General features: G+C 45.1%; 1 protein-coding gene across 5 annotated transcripts; it reads left to right on the forward strand.

Moving 5' to 3' along the window:
- The first annotated feature begins 966 nt into the window (after window positions 1–966).
- Window positions 967–23893, forward strand: zmp:0000000936 (interleukin-1 receptor type 1). Of its 5 annotated transcripts, none has more exons than XM_060040639.1 (12): window positions 967–1198; window positions 8477–8560; window positions 8938–9187; window positions 9433–9628; window positions 12978–13149; window positions 18867–18929; window positions 19069–19198; window positions 19585–19739; window positions 20177–20320; window positions 21186–21341; window positions 21441–21748; window positions 23184–23893. In XM_060040639.1, the coding sequence occupies exons 2-12, from the start codon at window positions 8479–8481 to the stop codon at window positions 23535–23537; spliced, it is 2010 nt and encodes a 669-aa protein (XP_059896622.1). In that variant the 5' UTR covers window positions 967–1198; window positions 8477–8478; the 3' UTR covers window positions 23538–23893. The 5 variants fall into 5 exon arrangements, with proteins under 5 accessions (XP_059896622.1, XP_059896626.1, XP_059896625.1 ...); XM_060040643.1 differs by lacking the exon at window positions 23184–23893 and adding an exon at window positions 21783–21913 and having other exon boundaries at window positions 970–1198; XM_060040642.1 differs by lacking the exon at window positions 967–1198 and adding an exon at window positions 6204–6754.
- Window positions 23894–23912: the final 19 nt, after the last annotated feature.

Genomic DNA, 23912 nt, shown 5'->3' on the forward strand with positions numbered 1-23912 from the left:
ACGACACCAAATTGTTCCTGGCAAATCCGGCATATCTACATCTGAACAGGTTATGTATTGTTCCTTATTGACTTGTGTATCTATGACGTCATCATTCGATATACGCTTGGCATAATGCCAAATTTGGTTTGATCGACTTGGTTTGTTCCATCAATCCCCAATGGTTTGATCCACGGCCTCGCCCCCCCCCCCCCCCCCCCCCCTGCTATTGTGTTAATTGCAGGGGGTTGTGTGTGTTGATGCGTCACACTACTCACATGCCCCTGAGGGACAGGGGCAGATGCCTTAGTGTTCACACTGTTTGTGGGGATGCAGTGCTTTTCTTAGACTGTAGCCTGTATGTGGGGATGCTGAGCAGGTCTGACACACTACCAGTAGGCCCCTGTGAGGTGGTGCTGCACGTGTTAGTGTTGACCTTTGTTTGTAATATCACCTGCAACATCCTCATCCGCCATGCAGGAATTAGTTGCATGTAGCAGTGTGGTTGAAATTCTACACACCACACCTTTAAGGTTTCAGTCTGTGTGCTGATATGCATCATGGTTTTCATGGACCTATTACTAAGACACATTTCTATGCGCAGAGAATACAATGATAACCTAATTTGATTTAATTGCTTTGGATTTTTTAAAATAAAGGGAATCGCAAAACTGCACGAATACATTCAGAAAAGGTCAGATCGATGATGATTGTGAAAGAACACCTTAGAAAACCAGTGTATAGACATAAAGTATGTGAAAATGTCATGTTCAGAAGCAGAGGTGTATTTTTCTGGCGGGGATGGCTTGCCATACCATAGTGTGTGTGTGTGTGTGTGTGTGTGTGTGTGTGTGTGTGTGTGTGTGTGTGTGTGTGTGTGTGTGTGTGTGTGTGTGTGTGTGTGTGTGTGTGTGTGTGTGTGTGTGTGTGTGTGTGTGTGTGTGTGTGTGTGTGTGTGGGTGGTACGTGTCTGTTCCCGACTGTTGCGCAATCAGATTGGGACACCCAGTTTCTAATACTCTTCAGGATATTGCACCACACGCTTCTGTCTAGAAGAGGAACTTCGGAGCTGAGAACTGCATACCTAAGCGTTCAGCTAGCCCAGCGTCGGAAGACCTGAACAATATCCTGAGAAATATGTTTTCACGAATACTTTCCACTGTCACTTGAGTCCGGAGTCCTCATTTCGCCGCTGGAAGCTTGGCACAACACAAACCTGGTAGGACTTTTTAAGAACTCAATCTTTGGCGTTGTTGTAACTAACTAACCGCGTTTGACGAACACGTGGGTTGTCATCAATTGTCTCTACATCAACTAATTGAGTCAAATCCCCATTGACAGATTGACTGCTCTTATCAGATAGATTGATATGGTGTCAAATAAACACCACACAAAAAATAGAATTTAGGAAAAAGGAGAGAAAGTGATAACCACTAAAGTAGGCCGAGGCACTCAAGTGGGTGTGCAATTAAAAAGCCTTTAATGTGATGTAACATTAAAGAATGCTATCTTACACCAACGGGTATCTGCGCTCTGCCTTCCTTAACGTGTCTATTTAGGAGTCTATAGCCTACACGATAACACGAACACAAAGTAGCACCTTATCACAGTTTATATCAGGTTCTCGTGCTTTCCTCTATCGGCTGCTATGAGGGACTAGGGTGACCAGATGTCCCGGGACAGTCCCGCATTTCCATGACTTTGTACACGTCCCGCAAATTGAGACGTTGTCCCGCATTGTTATTGACAGTCAGACTCGTTTTTTTATTTTTTTTTGGAAATGCGTGTTTTATAATCTGGCAATTATCAAATAGCTGTGTGGGGAGACAGCAGTGAGGGTTGTCATCAGGGGGAGGGGCGGGCTGTTTGATCATGTCAATCAAACTGGGACGCGGACGCCGGTTAAGGGCACGCGCACCAACAAGAAACAATCAGGTCAGAAAGGCAGGAGATATGGAGGAGAGCGCGACCCGTACGACTAAAAGGAAATGCAGCCACAACAAAGACAGGGAAACCTTATATCCCTGGGTGAAACCAGTGCAAGGGGAGTCTTGTAAAGTGTTATGTGACGTTTGCACAAGTCAATTTTCCATTTCACACGGAGGTGAATTCGACGTCACAAACAACGAGTCACAAACAACGGTTTGCTCAAAAGGAGGCTTCCCAGTCCATGCATATAAGGTAACAGCAGCTGAACTAGCTAGCGTCTCACACACACACACACACACACACACACACACTGCTAGGAAGCGTCTTCTATTGTCCTGCATACTTCTGGGTCTCCATAGGAAATGTTTTCTCAGGTTGCGGTCAGAGGGGCCTTCCATCTGAACCATTTCATCCTCCTAGTCTAGAGGCTCTAATGTTTAAATTAACTCTGGGATGTATCCCCTCACATGGTTCTCACCCTGTGACCTATAGGTCAAGTTGAATTAGCTAGCTCACTGATAATCCCTAGAACGTCTAGGAGCTGGATGCAGAAAGACACTGTTGTACACACACACACACACACACACACACACACACACACACACACACACACACACACACACACACACACACACACACACACACACCGGACGGAGGTTTAGTATAATGGTTGTATCCAGCGGAGATCAGAGGATCTGAGGTGAAATGGTTTTAGAACCAAATCTTATGTTTTAGAAAGTTCCAGATTGATCAGAATAATAACTGCTTGATAGTATGTGAAAACGGTCTCAGAAGAAAGATGATTTATATTTAGTCTGTTAAACTAAGATGTTATTTTGGGTTGAAGTTAGTTGTCTCTTTGCTGTTGATTGATTTAATTTATATAGTGCTTTTGTAGACACTCAAAGACGCTTTACAGAAAAGGGGGGGACCTCACTAACCGTGTTACTGTCCGTCCACACCAGAAGCGAATTGAGCGACCAAATCGCCGGAAGTCATTCACTTTCTATGGGCAAGAGCGACCAAAGCGACCAACGCTACCAACGCTACCAGCGGCCAAAGTTGAGCGACCAGAGCGTCAAAAAGAAGTTGAAAACTTTTTAACTTTATGCAAATGACTATTATTCGCTTCAGCGACCAAACACTGACAGCCAATCGGAATGTAGACGCTCTTCGCTTGCGTGGATCCCAGGGAACATCGGCAGGCACTTTGGTTCCTACCTACCTTTATTCACTCACTGAACAAAATGTCGGCTGAAGTATTAATCGCGGCTGTAACTGGGCACCCGGTGTTGTACGAACCCACCCTTTTTCAGTTCAGAGATCGAAACGCCATAGTGGTTTGGATATCAAGTGATGATAAGCGGGAGTATTTATAGGCTACATCTAGAACGTTCGTATTTAAGCGGGAATCATTATAATTTGCTCTACATGCCACCAATCTAACCAACCAATCGCGTGTAGCCTTTAAACAAAACCGTCACATAAACAAACTAATCGACAAGACGAGGGATAAATGACAAGGGATATATCTCTTGTCTTTTATCCCTCTATTCCCCACTATTCACGGAGCCTGAGGTGAATAATTTTTAATTAAATAGTCTAGATAGATAGATAGTCAAGTCTTTATTAATACCAAACGACACAAATCGTCGGGAATCCATTTAGGTGGTTCGTCCCACACAGGACAGTACCTACAAGACCACACAGAACAAGTCTGACTGGACATACACACAATACATCACATTAAAACTAGACACGCGTTGATAGATAGATAGACAGAAAGACCTAGATAGATAGATATGTTCCATTATTTGCCTTGCGGAGCCAACCAGTCCTGTGCACGTATGCAAATTAGCCATGTGCGCTAACGTCTATATTGTTTTGAATGCGACGAATGAGTGCAGATCATGATTTGCAGATCCAGATCAGTGAAACATATTTCAACTACTACAGCACGCAGGGTTTTTTGTTCTCGGTTGTAATTAGCCTACATTTTAGGATTTTTATATTGGGGGGAATCACTGTCCTACTTGTTGTCGAAGCACTTTATCGAACAAGCAAAACCGTCTCGGCAATATGGCCAAGGTGTATGGGAGAGTTCAATATTTGATATGGCTGCCTGTAGGGCCTACTAAACGCATACGGCTCCTTTAAATGCGTCTGCATAATTGAATTGTACGTCATGTGCGACTTGAGCGACCAAAGCGAACAGAAAAATTCGCAGCGAAAATTCGCAGCGACCAAAGCGTCTTTGACGCTTTGGTCGCTCCTGGTGTGGACGTACAGTTAGAAAGATGTTTGATACAGGACGCTTATTTCCAACACAATAGGCATGTCAAACCACAACACACCTGATGATGTGTGTTAAACCAGACAGCAATAAGAGAATGCTGAGGGGACATCTGTCTAACAGTTTTGGAACAAATGTTGGGTGGTGTATTTGGTGTCTTTTTGAGTTCACCAATAAATTCTGTTTGTGGTTGACCTCCTTGACATCGTCAAGTTAGCATCACTAAATCAGCAATCTCTCAGTGCTCATGTCGACAGATTGTGAGCTTGTAGTGGGCTTTAAGTGGTTCTGTACCGTTATAAAGACATACTTGCTACTGGATGTCACTCGCATATTAATTCAATCATGTGTGGTGAAAGGTTCCCACAGTGGTGGAGATTCTCTGGAAATACATCTGATTTTACTTCTGACTGCCCTGTGCGTGTTTTTGATATTAAAGTCTGTGTTGATTTTTAATGGCGGGAACGGAAAACATAAATTGTTTCACTATGATAATCCAGAAGCAGACACTAATAGCAGTTAAGAGCAAATCAAGACCCTGAATGTTTATTTATGACGATTTTACCTTGAACGTGGTTTAATATGGCGGCAGGGACTCAGGAGGTATATCAGGTTGCCTGGAAACAGAAAGGTAAGTCACCTAACCGTAACTGCTCCTGTTAAGCTGATGCATTTAGTTGACACCCCCTTTGGTGCATGTGTATTGTGTGAATAGGTGAATGTAGCATAGTCATTTATTTGCATTCAATATTATAAATGATATACTACAAAAATTAGCATTAAATAATTTACTTTATTAATGAATTAATAATTACATCCAGGTTTGTAATCTATGACTGGACAATACATATGTAATACAGAATATAAAAAAAAGTCCTATGGATAATGTTAAAGTTATACTATAGTTATACTTTAGCTATAGATATCTATATAGATAGAACCTTTTGTGTGGTTCAGTGGACCATGTTTGGGAAGCTAAGATGTAACCTTATTACATCTGATCGACTTATTCATGTGATAATATTTAGCACGCGATGGAACTGCAACACATTTTCCCTGCATGACTAACCATCTGACACATCATATCCTAAACAAAACATGCTGACACACCACCACCAACATAGCATCCTAACACCCATCCCTAATGGAGCATGCTAACTCACCACGTACACATAGAATGCTCATAGACCACGGCTTGTGTGGCAGGCTGAAAAACCATCGCTATTATGTCACCGAAGAGGATTACGTGATTATGTGGGTTTTTTTGTTCCAGGTTTAAAGTCAGAATTCCAAGCATCTCGTTCTTATTGATGTGAAAGAATGACCAGGAATGATGCATGCTAACATGGAATGTCAGAGTGTCATTGGCACACAGTGTGTATTAATTATAGGTTGTGTTTGTTGAACCTTCCGGGTCACAACCTTCATGGTGTGAGTCAACATTATATTCATTATCCCAACATCATAACTGTTATGTAATTAGTTATTATCAAATAACAGAGAGATAGAAGATGGACAGAGAGAGAGAGTGGTAGAGGCAGAAATAAAGGGTGCAAGAGGGAGGTAGAGAGCAATAGAAAGAGAGAGTAAGAGGTCATGATGTAAGTCCTGATCATTACGTGTTAGTTTCCAGAACAGGGACGCTAGTTGACCAGCCGATATTTGTTCTGTACCTTTCCCATCCCATGAGCGGGAAACGCACGCTTCTATTTCACAAGCTTGACCTCTCGTCGGGACCTTGGGTTCAGTTGTCCGTGTGCATTTTTAGACAAACATGCTCTCAGCAAACAGAAGTGAGCGTTTTCGATTCCCCTCCGCCCGCTGCTTTCCATGGACAAAGAACTTGTGAAAGAACATGTTTTTTTCACAAATAAAAGGATCTGTGTCATGTGCTGTACCAGGGCTGTTGTGGAGGTCATGACCCCCCCCCTCCGAAACATTCCCCTTTACTTCATCAAACCAACACCCTGGGGATGAATGCTGACTGCCTCGGTCTGTCAGGTGACGAGTTGTCAGCCTTAGGGTTCTGCACCGAAAACTGGGACCAACTCCAGATCCTTTACTAAGGTGGAGTGAATGACTGCGCACAGATAGCGTGCACACCGGCTGACGCTGTTCCGCCAAACCACTTGAACCTGTGTGGCTCCTAGAGTCCCAACCACCACTCAATGGCCCACACCCACCTTCTCAATGACTCCGCCCCCTCCCTGTTGTTAACGGTATGCTCTGCATTTGAGTCAGTGCACCACAGTAACCAGACGTAGCAGCAGCACGTCCAGGCCCTCTCTTATCCCACGCTCAGCACCCTCCCCTGGGCTGGATTCCGGATATCTGACTTCTGCCGGAGGAGGTTCTCCAACCTGACTTCTAGATTCTCTCTCTCTCTCTCTCTCTCTCTCTCTCTCTCTCTCTCTCTCTCTCTCTCTCTCTCTCTCTCTCTCCGGCTGATCTTGGAAGTTCTTGGAAACAAGGAGGCTGTTAGTATTTGTTCCCATAAACTGTGAGCAGGGTTCTTCTGCTGCCGTGAGGATATCGGACCGGTAAGGAGGTGAGGTGCGGAGGATTATAGGAGGCTCTAGTGGTAAGGGTGTTCGACACCCACTTGAAATGTTCTGGGTTCATCCCCGATATCTGCAGTCTATCTGTAGGCATCCTAGAGCAGTGTTTCTCACTGCTCCTCAATCAACATGCAATCCTTCAAAGTACCCCTGGGAGTACGCGTTACCCTGGTACTTCGAAGGTGCACTTGGAACATTTCTAAAAAAGGAAAAAGAATGATAATCGGCAAAAAATAACTACGTCACTAATTGGTTTGACGTCCCCAAGCTCCGACCCCTCTAGCTTTGTACTTTTGAAGGGGGGGAAATAAGCTAGCAGTTGTGTGACGCGAGCAGTGTCAGTAAGCAAGTCAGTAAGCCAACCAAGTTTGATTTTATTCAAAACAAAATGTTCTGACTTTAGTGCAGGCCAAAAAGTGATGCCAAAGCCATGTGTCATTTTTCCTTCCCCAAAAGGATTTGTGCCTGTGAAAGGGGAAGTTTGAGGGTACATCTGTAAAATAGAGTGAGCTGTCATGCATGTTCCTTAATGACATGTGTCTGAATTCATTTAAGTAGCTTTGGATACAATAATCTGCTAAATGTCTGATAGTAATAAATAGGAGATGACGAGCTGAATCCTAGGACGGCTCCTCAGTGGAGCTACATTAGCATACTCTTGTGTACCTCAATCTGCCATCTCAAAAACTCAGCGCTATAGGTTACTTTACTGGATTTATATTTGTTTTAAAAGCTTTACGTTTTGCATTTAACACTGCAAATGACCTTGATTACATTCATCTTTATGTATGTATTTGAATGAAGTAGGCCTAACTGCCTGTGTGCCTGTCTGCCTGCCTACCTGCCTGCCTGCCTGCCTGTGCCCATGCATGTGTGTATTAAGCTTCATTGATTCGCTTCAATTGGTTCACCGTTTTACCACAGATGTGCGGTCATAACTCAGATATTTAGTACTTGAAATATCCATCATGTCAATTTAGTACACAAAGAACAGGCTAAGTAAAACTTGGTACAAAATTGCAGGTTCAAGGCTGGATATCAAATTGCACGTGATGGATTGACCCACATTGTTTTACGCTCCTTAAAATGAGTGAACGTCTGAAATACAGTGAAGAATGAGTAGCGGGTCAAATGTGCATTCTACTTTTAAGCTCTCGTGAAGTACCGTGTGTATTTTTATAAAGTGTGTCAATCTACAGTTCTGAAGAAGAGAAGGTTGCCATGGAAACCCTGTTTGAACCGTGATTCAGAACTTCGAACTTCCCTTGACAGAGCTGACATCTCAGCATGCATAGAGGTGGAAAAATACTAGATACTGCAGAGTATAAAATAATTGTGTGTGTCTGTGTGTTGTACAATGGAAAGGTTCTAGGGTAATGCTACCTGTGAGTCAGTCATGATTTATAATGAGGTGGTGTTATGGTGGTACACTAACCGTCACAAGAGCATAGTTGAGCACCAAACCAGGGCTTAGTGCCAGGCAGTGACCGTACTGGATAGTGTTTGTTGATGAGTCATTCATTCCTTGCTCGCTCACTCTACCAGGGAAGGAGGAGGCTGGTCTTCTCTTGACCAAGAGAGAACTCACACACGCACAAACATGCACACGCACACACACACGCATGCCAGTGTCTGTATATCAACACATGTTTAACATTCAATGCACATTAATAATAGGTTGTGTCCCCTATACTCAGTGTGTGATTGTATCCCACAGCTATGGTCCAGAGACAGCTCCTGGTCCCTCTCCTCTTCCTCTCATGTGTCCTGTGTGTCCTGGCAGGAAGTGTTGTCATTCGTGGTGAGTAGACCAATCAGAGCACAGGGCTGGACGGTGTCTTGAGTCTCCAGCATTTCAGAAACCACCAACAATGTCAAACGTCCACTCAACAGGAAGCTGACGTCATATATTTTGATATGATGGTTAAGATAATTTCTGTCCTGCTGCACAAGATAAAAATAACTTCTTCGGAATTCAACATTTATTTTGAAGCTGCAACGATTTAAATTGAAATGTGACTCATAATATAGTGATGATATTTAAAACCAGCTTCACCAATTCAGCTACTGCTGGTGTGTGTTATGGTGTATAGCTGTGTGCGCTATGGTGTGTGATGTTGCCTTGTGGTGCTCAATTATTGTTGGTTTGTGATGTGTGTGTGTGGTGTCATTTTGCAGAGAACTGTGTCCCCCGTCGGCTGCCTGTGATCGTGTTCTCTGTCCCTGGTGATGTGGCCATGCTCAACAGCACACTGCTGTCCCCCAATGTCTTCAACTACACTGCACTCCCCTATAATATCTCTTGGTACGATCCGCACAATGGGACGGAGATGGTAAACCAGACCGGTCGATTCCTACTGCGGGGGGAGACGCTGTGGCACCTGAACATCACGCTGGAGGACGCTGGGGACTATGTGTGTGTTGTGAGGTACTGTTTGGTTTAAAGAGTTGACATTTGTATGCAACACTTCAACCTCCTTGATTTCCTACATTGCTGTGTATTCCTCGAAAGTCATGATGGAAGATTTGGCTTAAGTAGGCCTAAACATGAATGTTGGTGTGTGTTTGTGTGTTTAAGCATGTGTATGTTACAGCAAATTCAGATAAATTGGACCTACCTTTCTGGGGGATTTTGTCACAGGCCTGTTCAATGTCCATCCGTCTCATCAACAGAACCCCGACTGGTTGTTTCCGACAGGCCATCCAACTGGTGGTGGACCCCCCTCTGGGGGGCGGCATTTGTGGGCGACCCAAGAATGCCCACCAGGTGCTGACCGGCAGGTCGCACGATGCCCTGACCTGCCCCCTGGCCCACTACATCAGCAAGCTGGACAGCTACGGGATACCATCCTCCATCAGCTGGTACAAAGTAAGCCTTTCCCTGGCCAGACACTGACCGTGCTGCTTGAAGACATATTGCTACTCGCATCAGATTATTGTTAGGTTTTTCTGTCCATAACGTCAACTATGTGCCAGAAAGTCAAGGCTCTTTGCTGATGCAAACTCACGAGAGAGGCCACTGGAATGCAAAGTTATATCGTATTTTCTTAAAGGAGACTTATTATGGTGTTTTCCCATCATTAAACATAGTATCTGAGTTCAGGAAAACATGTTTTTGAAGCTGTTTGCTGGAAATAGCTTTTAGGAAAAATCTCGCCCAGCGCTATTCCCCTCTGTTTCAGTCCCTTCAGAATGCGCTTTTTCGGGTGTCTGTAGCTTTAATGCAAATTAGCTGTTGTCCATTGACCAATGAGCTGTCAGACTGAACCACAGCATGGAGGTGAAGGGATTGTTGCCGTTTGCGGACTCCTGGAGCTCTATATTTATATAATATAATATAATAATAATAATATTATATATGGGTATTTATATAATATTATAGCTAATATCACGGCCAAAAGCTATGTGTGCCTCTGATGATGTTATGATTCATAAAGACTGCGTCTGACGTCTCTGATAATTCGATAACAAGTACAGACTCGTAGTGGGGTGTATCTCGGCCATGATTGAGAAGAATTGAAAAGAACTTTGGCCTTGACTCTCTGAGGTCTATATTGAACTGCGACATGGAGGAGAAAGGGATTGTACTCCCGGAGCTGAGCTGCCGGACTTGCCGCCGAGCTCCCCGCGCCGGAGCTGCCAGACTGCCGCCGAGAACTACCCCTGCGGGACCTGCCGGTTTCGGCGGCAGTTCAGCGCCCGGAGTTCACCCGCCGGAGCAGCCGGAAAGCTTGTGCCGCAGTTCAGCTCCCGCAGTACACCGTCGAAGCGGTCCGGCCGCCGCCGAAGCTTCGGCGGCGGCCGGACCGCTTCGACGGCGACCAGACTGCCGCCGAAGCTTCGACGGTGGGCAACAGCTCATTTGCATTAAAGCTACAGACACCAGAAACAGCGCATTCTGAAGGGACTGAAACAGAGGGGAATGAAACAGGCGAATGGCGTTTTTTTCGCCGGCAGTCAGTGTTTTAATAATATGTCCCCTTTCATATAATTGTGTCTACACTCTAGAATCATGCTAGACACACTGTTAATATAATGGTGTCTACACTCTAGAATCATGCTAGACACACTGTTAATATAATGGTGTCTACACTCTAGAATCATGCTAGACACACTGTTAATATAATGGTGTCTCCACTCTAGAATCATGCTAGACACACTGTTAATATAATGGTGTTTACACTCTAGAATCATGCTAGACACACTGTTAATATAATGGTGTCTACACTCTAGAATCATGCTAGACACACTGTTAATATAATGGTGTCTACACTCTAGAATCATGCTAGACACACTGTTAATATAATGGTGTTTACACTCTAGAATCATGCTAGACACACTGTTAATATAATGGTGTCTCCACTCTAGAATCATGCTAGACACACTGTTAATATAATGGTGTCTACACTCTAGAATCATGCTAGACACACTGTTAATATAATGGTGTCTACACTCTAGAATCATGCTAGACACACTGTTAATATAATGGTGTCTACACTCTAGAATCATGCTAGACACACTGTTAATATAATGGTGTCTACACTCTAGAATCATGCTAGACACACTGTTAATATAATGGTGTCTACACTCTAGAATCATGCTAGACACACTGTTAATATAATGGTGTTTACACTCTAGAATCATGCTAGACACACTGTTAATATAATGGTGTCTACACTCTAGAATCATGCTAGACACACTGTTAATATAATGGTGTCTACACTCTAGAATCATGCTAGACACACTGTTAATATAATGGTGTTTACACTCTAGAATCATGCTAGACACACTGTTAATATAATGGTGTCTCCACTTTAGAATCATGCTAGACACACTGTTAATATAATGGTGTTTACACTCTAGAATCATGCTAGACACACTGTTAATATAATGGTGTTTACACTCTAGAATCATGCTAGACACACTGTTAATATAATGGTGTTTACACTCTAGAATCATGCTAGACATTCTGCATGTTGATAGGCTCTTGCGTCCAAAATAGTGAACTGAACTTTAATCAAAGCTAGGGTAGGCAAATTGGAGAACCAGTCAGAGTAAGCTAGATCGTGAAGTATTAAACCGAAGAAACCCATTCCTCCCTTTGGGGCTCCCTCCAAAGCCACTCCTCTAAAACACATGACAAGTTTGCAAGCTTTAGTAATAGGTCTGCCTAGCCTTGTGAACGATCCAGTAAGGGGCAGAGTGCACACAGGTAGCTGGGCAATAAGGTAAACATAAAGGAGAGCCATTCAATCATTTCATTTGTGCCAAATGAAATGATTGACAAGACTTTTTATAGGCACTGTGACAGCCACTGATGCAAGATTGTTTGATTTGATTTATCGATTTGTCTCAGTGAAAAATATAACAAAATGCGGAACACCATAAATGTCTGTCTTATTTGATCTTAGATTAGTTCTGCCCAGTGTTGTTTGACTACTAGATGATGCTCAAGTCATGATGTGATCTAAATTCTATAATGTGTGGTTACTGTTTAACAATCTTTTTATTCATTGTTTCATGTGATAATGTGATCTTAAGCCCAGTTCAGATCAATGATTCTCAGCGAAACTGCTTGAACCCGGCAACTGGTTGCGAGATAATCAGGAGCTTATTTTGCAGAAGAATCACAAGATTATTTTGCAAGATTCGTAAAAGGTTCATTCTGAATGCGGAATTTTCGCATCACTATAAAGAGCAGCAATGTGAAGCTGTATGAGGTGGTTGCACTGAGAAAAAGAGAGAAAATGTGAAAAAAAATGACAAATTAATGATATCGCTATGCTTCGCGGCAACTGATGAGAAACAAAATATCAATGCAGTGATGTTTTCACTAGTAACATTGTTATGATTACCCCTTTTAAAATAAGTACTTACAATGTCAAACAATAGGTAAAGCAGGTGGGTCAGGACGTTATGTAAAGCTTATAACGTGCTTTTAATAACCACCGTAAATCTTGCCGCAAACAGATGATTCTGTTAATGTTAATAACCCTTAATACGCTGTAAACGCCACCATTCAGTCGAACAAGATAAAGCTCTTTGGATTCCATCCAACGGCCTCAGTCGCTCTTCAACTAACCAGTTCACACGGCTGCAACTTTCTCTGGGACATTGTGCAACCAGCTTCTTTGATCGCAGAATCTTTGATCTGAACTGGTCCCTGGGACAAGGGGCCCTTAGGTCAAAGGGTCACGAGGTCATGTGTTCTCCTACAGGGCTGCTCCCTGATAGAGGACGGGACTGGCAGGTTCACCTACCGGCGCATAGCCACACTGAATGTGGAAAGTGTGACTCCTGACGACGTTGGCTCCTACACCTGCACCCTGACCTTTGACCTGGCAGGGGTCGCCGGCTCTGTCTCAGAGACCATCAACGCAAAAGTCATAGGTTAGCATGGGGGAAAACTCACTCACTACTTACAAGCTAGTGTTTGTTATAGCTAGTTAATGTGGAAGTTTAGGTTACCCCAGTTTAGTTTAAGACTAGCTCAGGGTAATGGAGGTATAGGTTAAAGGGGACTTATTATACCACCAGGTGTGAGCGTGATTAGCCTTACAAGCCGTTTCGAAAATCTGCCTAATATGACATCACTAGTGGGTGTGTCCACCTAGATCTGTGCTGGATAGATCTATCTACCAGCCTACCCAGTGGACTGAAGTAAACATTGCTCATCTATCCAGCACAGATCTAGGTGGACACACCCACTAGTGATGTCATATTAGGCCGATTTTCGAAACGGCTTGTAAGGCTAATCACACTCACACCTGGTGGTATAATAAGTCCCCTTTAAGGTTTATACTACTTATTGTTACAAGGACAATACATTTATTGAGCTGCGATTTTGTCCAAAGAGACTTACAATATCTATATATCAACTTATGAAGATGAAAAAACGTGTGAGAATCATGTGAGTAACGTTACATCAAATGCTAGTGATTGATGGTAGTTACCCATAATACTAGTTTAGGGTGCACTCACACTAGGCCATCTGGCCGTGGCCGTGGCCGTTTTCACACCTAACCGTTCTCAAATCTGCCAGTGTGAGTGTGGCCAGTCTGGCCAGGCCAGGCCAATTTGGCCACTTGGGAGAGGTGTGCTGCTACGGTACGGGCCGCTACGGTACAGATGCTAATGAGCCGACACACGCACGGCTACGCAACCTGAGCTGGATGACGTATAGTCCATGCGACGACCACGGACATAATAAAGGCGACGAGCCTTCTTTCCCATTAAACGGTAAACATGTATCCAAATAAGCAACAGACTCAGCAAAGTGCGAACTGTGTTCCCTGTGTTGTTGTCCATTGTTGTTAAAACTCTGACTGGCAGCAGACTTTATTATGGTCCATGCAACGGACGCTTGTTGATGACGTGTTACTTATGACGTGATGACGTATGTACAAGAGCCTACCGTGGCCAGGCCACAGTTGCGACGGCCAACGGCCACGGCCAGATGGCCTAGTGTGAGTGCACCCTCACACTAGGCCTTCTGGCCGTGGCCGTTTTCACACCTAACCGTGCTCAAATCTGCCAGTGTGAGTGTGGCCAGTCTGGCCAGGCCAGACCAATTTGGCCTGATGGCCTAGTGGGAGTGCAGGCCAGAGAACAATGGGGCCATTTGAGCACGGTTAGGTGTGAAAATGGCCAACGGCCACGGCCAGATGGCCTAGTGTGAGTGCACCCTTAGAGTGACGCTAGACAAGTTGTGCTTTGTTAATGGTAAGCTTATAAGCTGTAGTTTGTAAGTAACCGGTAAGCCGGTAGTTAGCCATGCTGTGTTAAAGGTTGTATCAGCGATTCTAGGCTGAAACATAAATGATCTCATTCATCTGATCTTTCCTCACAATCCGCTAGCTGCCCGCCCCATAAGCAGGCGTCAAAAGTTTGCGGAAAGGAATGTTTGCGTGAAAAGTTTGCGTGAACGACACCTCATGCTGTTATGATTCTACTTCCGTTCGGCAACTCGGGCCAAATTTTGATTAAAAAGTTGCCCAGTTGGTGACTTATGCTTTACGAGTGACGCGAATGAACATGGCGGAACATGAACGTCTCACTCAATACAAAAAAGAATCAACCATCATATCACATACTTTACTATTGATTGACGTTGTAACGTCTGTTGGCAATACTTTACTAATTTTTAAACGTTGTGTACTGGTAAACCAGCTCTAGATGAGCGGAAGTGTTGCCTTCCATACAGTGGCAATACTGTATGTGCTTCTCATAAATAAAAGCAAAAGGATAGTAGATGATAGGCATCAAGGAAATAAAGGCATGCAAACTTTTAGATACCCAACCGGCTGTTTCCAAAAGCAGAGGCCGAGTGGCCATCGGGAAGATCGGGAGTTCTCTTTCAAGCAATCGTGAGGTATCTCACATACGGGTACGCTTCCCTGCGTATCCCTCAGAAGCACTTTATCACTACGCCAGCCATGATTGGCTGGCCACGTCTGACGCAGCCCGGGTGAGCCCCCTAGATAATTATCTGACCATGCGTACGGCGTCAATCAATTACCTCTTCTCACTCAGAAGTAACGATCTACGATACTGCTAAGTGCCAAGGTTCTATGCTACTGTCCACAGAGTGACGGGCGCTAGTGCCTACTAAGCGGTAGTCGACAGGCTTGTCGCCAAACAACTATCTTTAACCAGCCTGTTTCCAAACAGTGGTTACTCGCTTCTACAGTGGCTAGCTTGTATCCAAACATTAGTCGACGGGAACATCTAGCTGCCAAGCTAACTACATCTAGCTGGAAAGCTGAAACGTTTAGCTGGGAAGCTAGACCGAATCGGCCGCAAAGCTTCAATAGTAAAACAACTGGCCAGTCTCTAAACGGCAGTTAAGCCATGGCTTCTCCCCCTCCTAACACAAAGGACGAAAAGCCTGGACGGGTGTGCGTTTGCGGGAACCATATATCTGAGAAAGATACCCACCTCACATGCAACGAGTGCCTCAGCGCGAGACATGACCGAGAAGCACCTCCTATGGGTACCTGCGACCACTGCACATAACTCCCAATGAAAAATCTCCGGCGTCGGCTAGTTTGCCATGTTTGCCTGACAGACGAAGACCCATTGCTGTTGGAGCCACCCATTCCTAGCGGCCAGACTCAAGTAGCCACAGCGGGCGCAAGCATCGACTGGGGTGAAGGATGGAACAGGAGGACCTCAGGGCAATGACCGAGTCCGAATGCCTAGAGGGCTGCGATGCCCTTGATGAGCTTGACTCACTCGATTGCTCGGACGACGCAGCCCTGTTTGAAGAGGACGGCGCCGAGAGGCGAGGACGACGCAGCCCTGTTTGAAGAGGACGGCGCCGAGAGGCGAGGACGACGGTTCCCCGGCTGTCGGCACGAGCCGACACGATGTGTGCAGGTGCTCTGCCACCAAGCTGGGAGTCCCTGGCCAAGCGCTCCGCCCGAAAGGACTGGTTCCCGGTATGAAGGCAAGCGTTTACCCAGGTTGAAAAACGTGGAGAGACGACCTCAGCCCTTATCCCCCGAGTGTGTGGAAGAGGCACCTGGTCGCAGCCGTTCTCATCGAAGAGCCCGATCCAGGGGGCAGCCACGCTGGAATGCGTAGCCATGGAGCAAAGAGGTCTGTTCAAGCTGCCATTTGTGGAGCCGCTGGTCGCTCACCATCTCCACCTGGGTCAGAAAGCCCTGTCCACATCGTCCGCACCGAGCTTCCCGTCGAAGACGGACGGTTTCCAGTCTTCTATGACTGACAAGGCATGGCTCTTGGTGTGCGAGCTCTCAATGCATCATCCTTGTTGATGGCGTATCAGGCTTAGCTACAGGACGAGATGTCAGGATCGGGAGACATAGACCGCAAACTCTGGGAAGAGATGTGTGTCGTGATTGACCTATGCCTCCGGCTTCACCAATGAGAGGTAGCAATGGTGTTGCCATGGCACCTGGGTAAACAAATGACAAGGTGGTACCGTCGAATTTGCGCGCTTTCTGTCTGACGTATCTTGGGTCATACCATTCGACGTGGGGCCACTCGTATAGCCCCCTACATTTCCGAAAATAGACTTGACCTCCATCTGTTTAGGATGGGGGGGGGGGCAGACACCTGTGAGATTCCCTGTCAAATGACGTAATCTGACGTAACGAACGAATCAAAACGAACTAATCAAACAAACGAATCGTTATAGTGAACTGAACTGAAATGAACGCACAGTAAGACTGAGGCTGGGGCTGCGTGGGCCAAAAAAACGATTTGTTTGTTTGATTAGTTCGTTTTGATTAGTTCGTTACCAGTGGATCAGCAGGGAGGCAAGCCAGTGCCATTTTGCCCACATCCGGGCAAGAGGCCTAAGCAGTTCGCCTAGCTCGCTGCCGGGAGAGGGAAGGCGTGTCTGCCAGACGCACGCTCCTCTCCCACAGCAAACGGGTATGTCCGAAGAGTCTGCCGTTGCGACTCAGGATGGTTTACAGTTACGAAACCCCTCCACTGTCAAAAGCACAAACATGGTTACTGCAATAGAATTGTATCCCCTAGTGCATTCAGGCCGAGAGCCGAGGGCACTGCTTTTGAAAGAAAAAACAAATAATCAGCCATGTAAGCTCTTTATCAGAGCAGGCTATAAACATGGAGAAGCAATGCTCCCTGCCACAAGGGGGCAGTGATGCTCCGACTGTAGCACTGACGCCGGCACTGGCGGCCATTGTAATATCAGAGTGGATTCTGAAGACCATAGAAAAGGGGTGCAGAATCCAGTTTATGCATTCCCCTCACTGGAGAAACGCACGATTCAAGTGGTTCCACCAGCTCAAGCAATGAGCGGGTTCTACTCAACTACTTCTACTATACTATTTCATAATAAAGACACAAAGTGGGGGGGGGGGGGGCATGAGACCTTGGATCTAAGGGCGTTGAATACGCATCTCAGACGATACAGATTTAGGATGTTGACACATTCAGCACTGCTGAGGTTTGTACGTCCAGGCGATTGGTTCAACACCCTGGACCTGGCCGACACATATTATATCCGAATCTACCCCCGCACAGGAAGTATCTCAGATTTGCCTTTCAAGGGGTGATTTATGAGTTTTCGGTTCTTCCTTTTGGCCTGTCACTAAGCCCGTGAGTCTTTGTGAAATTCACAGAAGCCGCGTTAGGTCCACTCAGTACAAAGAGGATTCTTCTGGCAACCTTTATAGATGACTTTCTCCTGGCTGCGAGTTCAGCACAGGATGAAGTTGCACACACGGAACACACGATGGCACACTTGTCATCGCTGGGGTTCTTGAAGAAAAGTGTATTGACCCCTTCTGCAGTCAATAAATTTCATCGGGCTGTCTCTGGACTCAGTCACAATGAGGGCTCGCCTAACTCCAGACAGAGTGAAAGCGATGCATGCATGTCTCACTTTGGTTCGCATAGGAAATTATGTCACATTGAGAGATTGCCCCAGACTATTGGGTCTGATGGTGTCAGCCCCGGTGGCATAAAATGCCCCCCCCCCCCCAGTCAACAACTCGGCGCGAGGCCGGTATGAAAAAGTGCCCCACTCCGGCCCTGTCCCAAAGGCACATGAACGGTCGCTGTCGGGAACACGTGAGCTTAATCACTGGCGAGCCATCTCGTTATCACCAGGAGAGAAGAGAAGTGAAGTGACGTCAGCCAAGATTGCTGATACAACCTTTATCTAAATTGAAGAGAAAAGGTCATAGACAATTGTATTTGTATAGCACAGTATCTGCAGGCACAGTGGTTATTCAAAGTGCTTTAGAAAAAAAAAAAAATAATATGTATATGTGTGTATGTATGTATGTATGTATGTATGTATGTATGTATGTATGTATGTATGTATATATGTATATATGTGTATATATATATATATATATATATATGTGTGTGTATAGATATACATTTTTTTTAAATATATATTATATATATAAAAAAAAATATGTAATTTTTTTTCAAGGAACAACAAAATAAAACAAAACAAAAACAAGATTAATTGAAAGCAATAGAAAATAATACTAGTTCAACTACTTAAATTACTTTGAAGTAAGCTAATGAGCAGTGATACTCGTTAGCAGTAAGCTAGATACCAGTGCTGTGCTTAATAGCTGCTACCATTTGTCTTTCAGATGAATATGCTCTTCTTCCTGAAGTCCACGCGCCAGCCAATGAGAAGATCAAGGCTGAGATTGGTGAGTACGGAGAGATTTCTCATTGGTTAAGGAATGATAAAAAAAAATCTTCATCCAGGGTATGCAAATTTTGTGTGAGTGGGTTAGGGTTAGGGTTTGTTACTCTATTTATATTTGTGTGTGTTTGTGTACTCTGTAGGCTCCAGCTTCAGTAAATTGTGCAGGGTGTTTGTTCCCTGCGTGGGGAAACCCAATGTGCACGTAAAGTGGGTGGTCAACGACGACTTCATCGAAGAGCAGGAAGACCGCGTGTACGTGAAGTCTAGGCAGTGAGTAATAACGCCACTTAGTGGGAGATGGGAGTAAATACACACTCTCTAACGCCACACTCTTGTCATGAAAATGTTCATGTAAATTTGGTTTATTTGTATACTTTCTAAACCATATGTTTGTTTTTGAAGAAAAAACGCACCAGAAAACAAAGAGAATTCAGCAGGATAAGAAGAAAACTAAACGAAAACTATATAAAAGAAAATTAAACAACATAATAAAAACACATTAAAAAAATTTACATTTAAAATGTGAACTTCAGATATAAAAAATCCACAGGAAGTCCGTGGTTAGACTCCTGGTATGTTGCTGACACTGGTTCTGGTGTGGTTCTGACCCCTGGGTCTGGTTCTGACCCTGGTTTCTGTTCTTTGTCCCGGTCCAGGTCTCATAGGGTGGAGGAGCCCCGTCCAGGGAATTGGGAGGAGCGTCTCCTCTGGATCAAGGAGGTGCGGGAGGAGGACCTTTACGCCAATTACACCTGCCGGGCCTATAGCGCTCGTGGGATTCCCCACGCAAGCTTCACCCTGCTGCCCGCTGGTGGGTGTGGGAGTGGGGTTGGTCGTGGGTGTTTTTGGATGTCGATGTGGGGGTCCCTGAGAATGGCTCAAATGTCTCTCTCAGGAAATCCCGGAATACAGAAATTGTCGTTCCACATAATTACGCTTGGTAGATAAAGGTTGTGTGTGTGTGTGTGTGTGTGTGTGTGTGTGTGTGTGTGTGTGTGTGTGTGTGTGTGTGTGTGTGTGTGTGTGTGTGTGTGTGTGTGTGTGTGTGTGTGTGTGTGTGTGTGTGTGTGTGTGTGAACCGCATAAATAATTCCACTGTAATTTTCTAGATACTAATGCCGGGGTTGCTGCCTAACTAGGCTCCCCGCTCAGCTAGCTTGGGACAGACTCTGCGTCAGAATGCACCACCATGATTATAAGCAACAAATTAAGCCTATGTTTTGTCAAAAACATGGGTGTGTTCCCCAGACCCCGACCACCTGGTCCCCATCGCGATGTCTCTGGCCGGAGTAGCGCTGCTCTTCGTCTCCACCGCGGTCTTCTACTTTCTGTTCAAGTTGGACATTGTGTTGTGCTTCAGGAGGGCCTTCCCTGTCTTCTACAGAAACACAGGTAACGCACTTAAATGTACATTTCATTTCGGGCATTTAGCGAGACGCTTTTATCCAAAGCGACTTTCTCCGGTTAATGCACACATTCACACACCGACGGCGGTATCAACCATGCAAGGCGACAGCTAGCTCGTCAGGAGCAGTTAGGGTTAGGTGTCGTGCTCAAGGACACCTCGACACTCAGCTAGGAAGAGCCGGGGAGTGAACTAGCAACCTTCCCCCCTACCTCCTGAGCTAAGGTGACCCCCAGGTGACACAGACGTCAGTCGCCCACAAGGTTTCCATTATGTTTGCGTAGCGGCATTTTCACACCTTCGCTTGTTCTTGCACGTCTTGTGACACACACACACACACACACACACACACACACACACACACACACACACACACACACACACACACACACACACACACACACACACACACACACACACACACACACACACACACACACACACACACACACACACACACACAAGCCCACACAGAATAGCAGGAAACCAGTAAGGTACCAACCGAGATATCGATGTGACAGGAAGTCATACCACAGTGGTTAGAGATGGAGTGGAGATGAAACAGCCAAAACCCACAGGACACGTACACGGCCACCGTTCAGAATGTTGGGGAGCCAGAGCTCTACCCTGAAGCACGTCACCAAGAGCATTAGCCTTGTTTCTCCACATGGATGATCGGCTTCACTGGGTGCATATTGTGTTTTTCCGAGTGATGTAGTTGGTTATGCAGGGTTTGGAGTCGTAGGCTACTCTAAAGTTAGTTTTGTTTTTAAGTACATCCTCAAATATGGACATGCAGGCGACTGTGCAGAGGGACAACAAGACCGACTAATGGTGTGCTTCTGTACGCAGAGTCGGATGGGAAGCTGTTTGACGCGTACGTGATGTTCCCCCGGAATGCTGGGAAGGCGTTGGAGTCGTTCGTCCTCCAGGCTCTGCCTCTCGTTCTAGAGAGACGCTGCGGACACAAACTGTTCATCCCCGGGCGAGACTGTCTGCCTGGACAGGGTGAGACATACACACACACACACACACGCACACACACACCCAAACACACTGAAACTCCTTTCAGCTACTGTATGATGTGCGTTCTGGTGTTCTTTTCAGCCCTGGTAGACTCGTTGGAGGAGAACATGAGGGCCAGCCGTCGCCTCATCCTCATCTACACTGCCTCCACCTTCACTGGTTGCCATGACGCCAACGACGACTCTGGCGGTTGCGGCAGCGAGACGGTTACTGTGAAGAGCTGCAGCGACCGACCTCACCCCAGCATCAACGCCTACTCCAGTGATGGGCACACCCTGTCTTCCCAGACCCCACCTGGACACAGCCTCCCTGGACCCAAGTCTGAAGGGCAGCAGAGCTCTGAATGTCAGCTGGTCATGCACCATGCCCTGCTGGAGGAATCCATCAAGGTAGGAACCCCACCTGGTGTTACCTGTTACCAAGGTAGGAACCCCACCTGGTGTTACCTGGAAGTAAGGAATGCTGAAGTCAAGTAAATCTGACAGGAATTGAAACTATGAGTACCGTAACTATTCTGACATCATAGTTTTTTAAAATAGTAAGTTTTAGTTGTACAGTGCATCTTCAATCAGTAGTGTGCGGTGATTCTACATTTCAATTGGGCAGCCTTATTGCAGCCTGCAGGGTTATGCGATAAACATAAGGAGGAACGCGGTCGCGGAGCTGCCCTGCCCCAACATGCACGACACGTTAAACTCAACTAGGATCGCCACCGTCATCCACAACTTTATGTCAACAGACAAAAATAGTCGGAGAGCCTACAGAAACTATTGATAGTTAATGTGACAATCACATTATTTAAATTGACTTGGATCAATGATTTACAGAGGAACTATTTTTTTGGGAGCATGCTTTTGCAAGTATTTCCCTACCCATCCTGCCTATAAGGACGGCACGTGCCTGTCTTCAATGTTATGCTTTTGTTAACTGCATAAATTATATTATGATTATAACAATGTTCATTATAATCTTGCAACGATGGGTAGATTACAATCTGGTTGTTATGCTGTTTTAGATCATAATCTGGTTGTAATCCTGCAGAGATTATGATCTGATTGTAATGCTAGAGGAATTATAATCTGGTCGTAATGCTGTATATTATAATTGTTAGTAGGCTAATGCGATATATTATAATTTGGCAGTAATGGTGTATTTTAGAATATGGTTGAGGTGAAGTAGAGATTAGAATATGGAAGTTATGGTGTAAATTAAAATATGGCAGTAATTATGTAATTACAAAATGCTTTTTTTTTTATGTAGATAAAAATATGTTTTTTGGACTAGAATAGAATATGGCAGAAGCGGTGTGGATAAGACAACGGATGTAGTGAAGTAGGGAATAGTTTGTGGCGGTTAAGGTGTGGATTAGAATATGGTGGTAGGAAGTAGTAGTGTGATTATGGTGGTGTGGGACCATTTGGATTAGAATACTGTTGAGGTGAGGTAGGCATAAGTATATGGTAGAAATGGTATGTATTAGAATATGGTTGTTGTAAAGTAGACATTAGTATATGGTAGAAATGGTATGTATTAGAATATGGTTGTTGTAAAGTAGACATTAGTATATGGTAGAAATGGTGTGGATTAGAATATGGTTTTAGTGAAGTAGACATTAGTATATGGTAGTTATGGTGCAGATAGAATATGGCTGTAGTGAAGTAGACATTAGTATGTGGTAGTTATGGTGCAGATAGAATATGGCTGTAGTGCAGTAGACATTAGTATGTGGTAGTTATGGTGCAGATAGAATATGGTTGGAGTGCAGTAGACATTAGTATATGGTAGTTATGGCGTGATAATAATCTGGGTGTCATCTTCATCAAGGTGCTGCTGGTGGAGATGGAGGAGGTTGGGCCGGACCAGCTGGCACTCTTCCCTCCGTCGGTGCTCCACCTGCGGAAGAAGCAGGGGGTGCTGTGCTGGTGGAAGAGCCAGAGGAGGAGCAGGGTGGGCTGGAGGAGGTGCAGGGGAAGAGGTGAAGAGGAGGACGGAGGGGAGGAAGAAAAGGGCAGGCTGGACCCGGGGTTCCGAGCAGAGAATCTCTCTCCGTCTCGGCGGTTCTGGAAGCAGGTGAGGTACCACATGCCCGTCAGGGGGAAAAGAACCACCTACCCAGCGACCATCTCGCTGCTGAGCCTGGGGGGCAGAGGGGTCAGGGGTCAGCCAGAGAAGATGTGAAGGACCAATGGGGATTCAGTCCGGCGGTCGATGCTCATTGGCTCTTACAAAAACAACAGCAGAACGTAAGAACGCCTCTAGGTGGATGCTTCGAATGTGCCGATGGTGGGGAGAGAGGAGGGATATCCGTTTCTATTACGTGTTTAGAAAATTGCTTTGTCATTTTCAATGCCATAAAAACTCCATATTTCTTCTCCTTGTCCTTCTTCTTCTTCTTCTTCTTCTTCTTCTTCTTCTTCTTCTTCTTCTTGTCCATGGACTGTGTAAAATCGGATTAAGTTGGAGGAATAATGTGTATTGTATATATGTATTATAAATGTGTAAATGTGTAAAATAAAAGTCTTTACAAATCATAATCCCAAAATGTGCATTTAT

The sequence above is a fragment of the Gadus macrocephalus genome, chromosome 20, assembly GCF_031168955.1.
Source record: "Gadus macrocephalus chromosome 20, ASM3116895v1".
Classification (NCBI taxonomy): domain Eukaryota; kingdom Metazoa; phylum Chordata; class Actinopteri; order Gadiformes; family Gadidae; genus Gadus; species Gadus macrocephalus.

Bases quoted from the DNA above. Each gene is read 5' to 3' on its own strand.
- zmp:0000000936 (XM_060040639.1), top strand. From the start codon at position 8,479: ATGGTCCAGAGACAGCTCCTGGTCCCTCTCCTCTTCCTCTCATGTGTC. The intron at 8,561-8,937 runs GTGAGTAGACCA...GTCATTTTGCAG, and splicing joins AGGAAGTGTTGTCATTCGTG to AGAACTGTGTCCCCCGTCGG. The intron at 21,749-23,183 runs GTAGGAACCCCA...ATCTTCATCAAG, and splicing joins TGCTGGAGGAATCCATCAAG to GTGCTGCTGGTGGAGATGGA.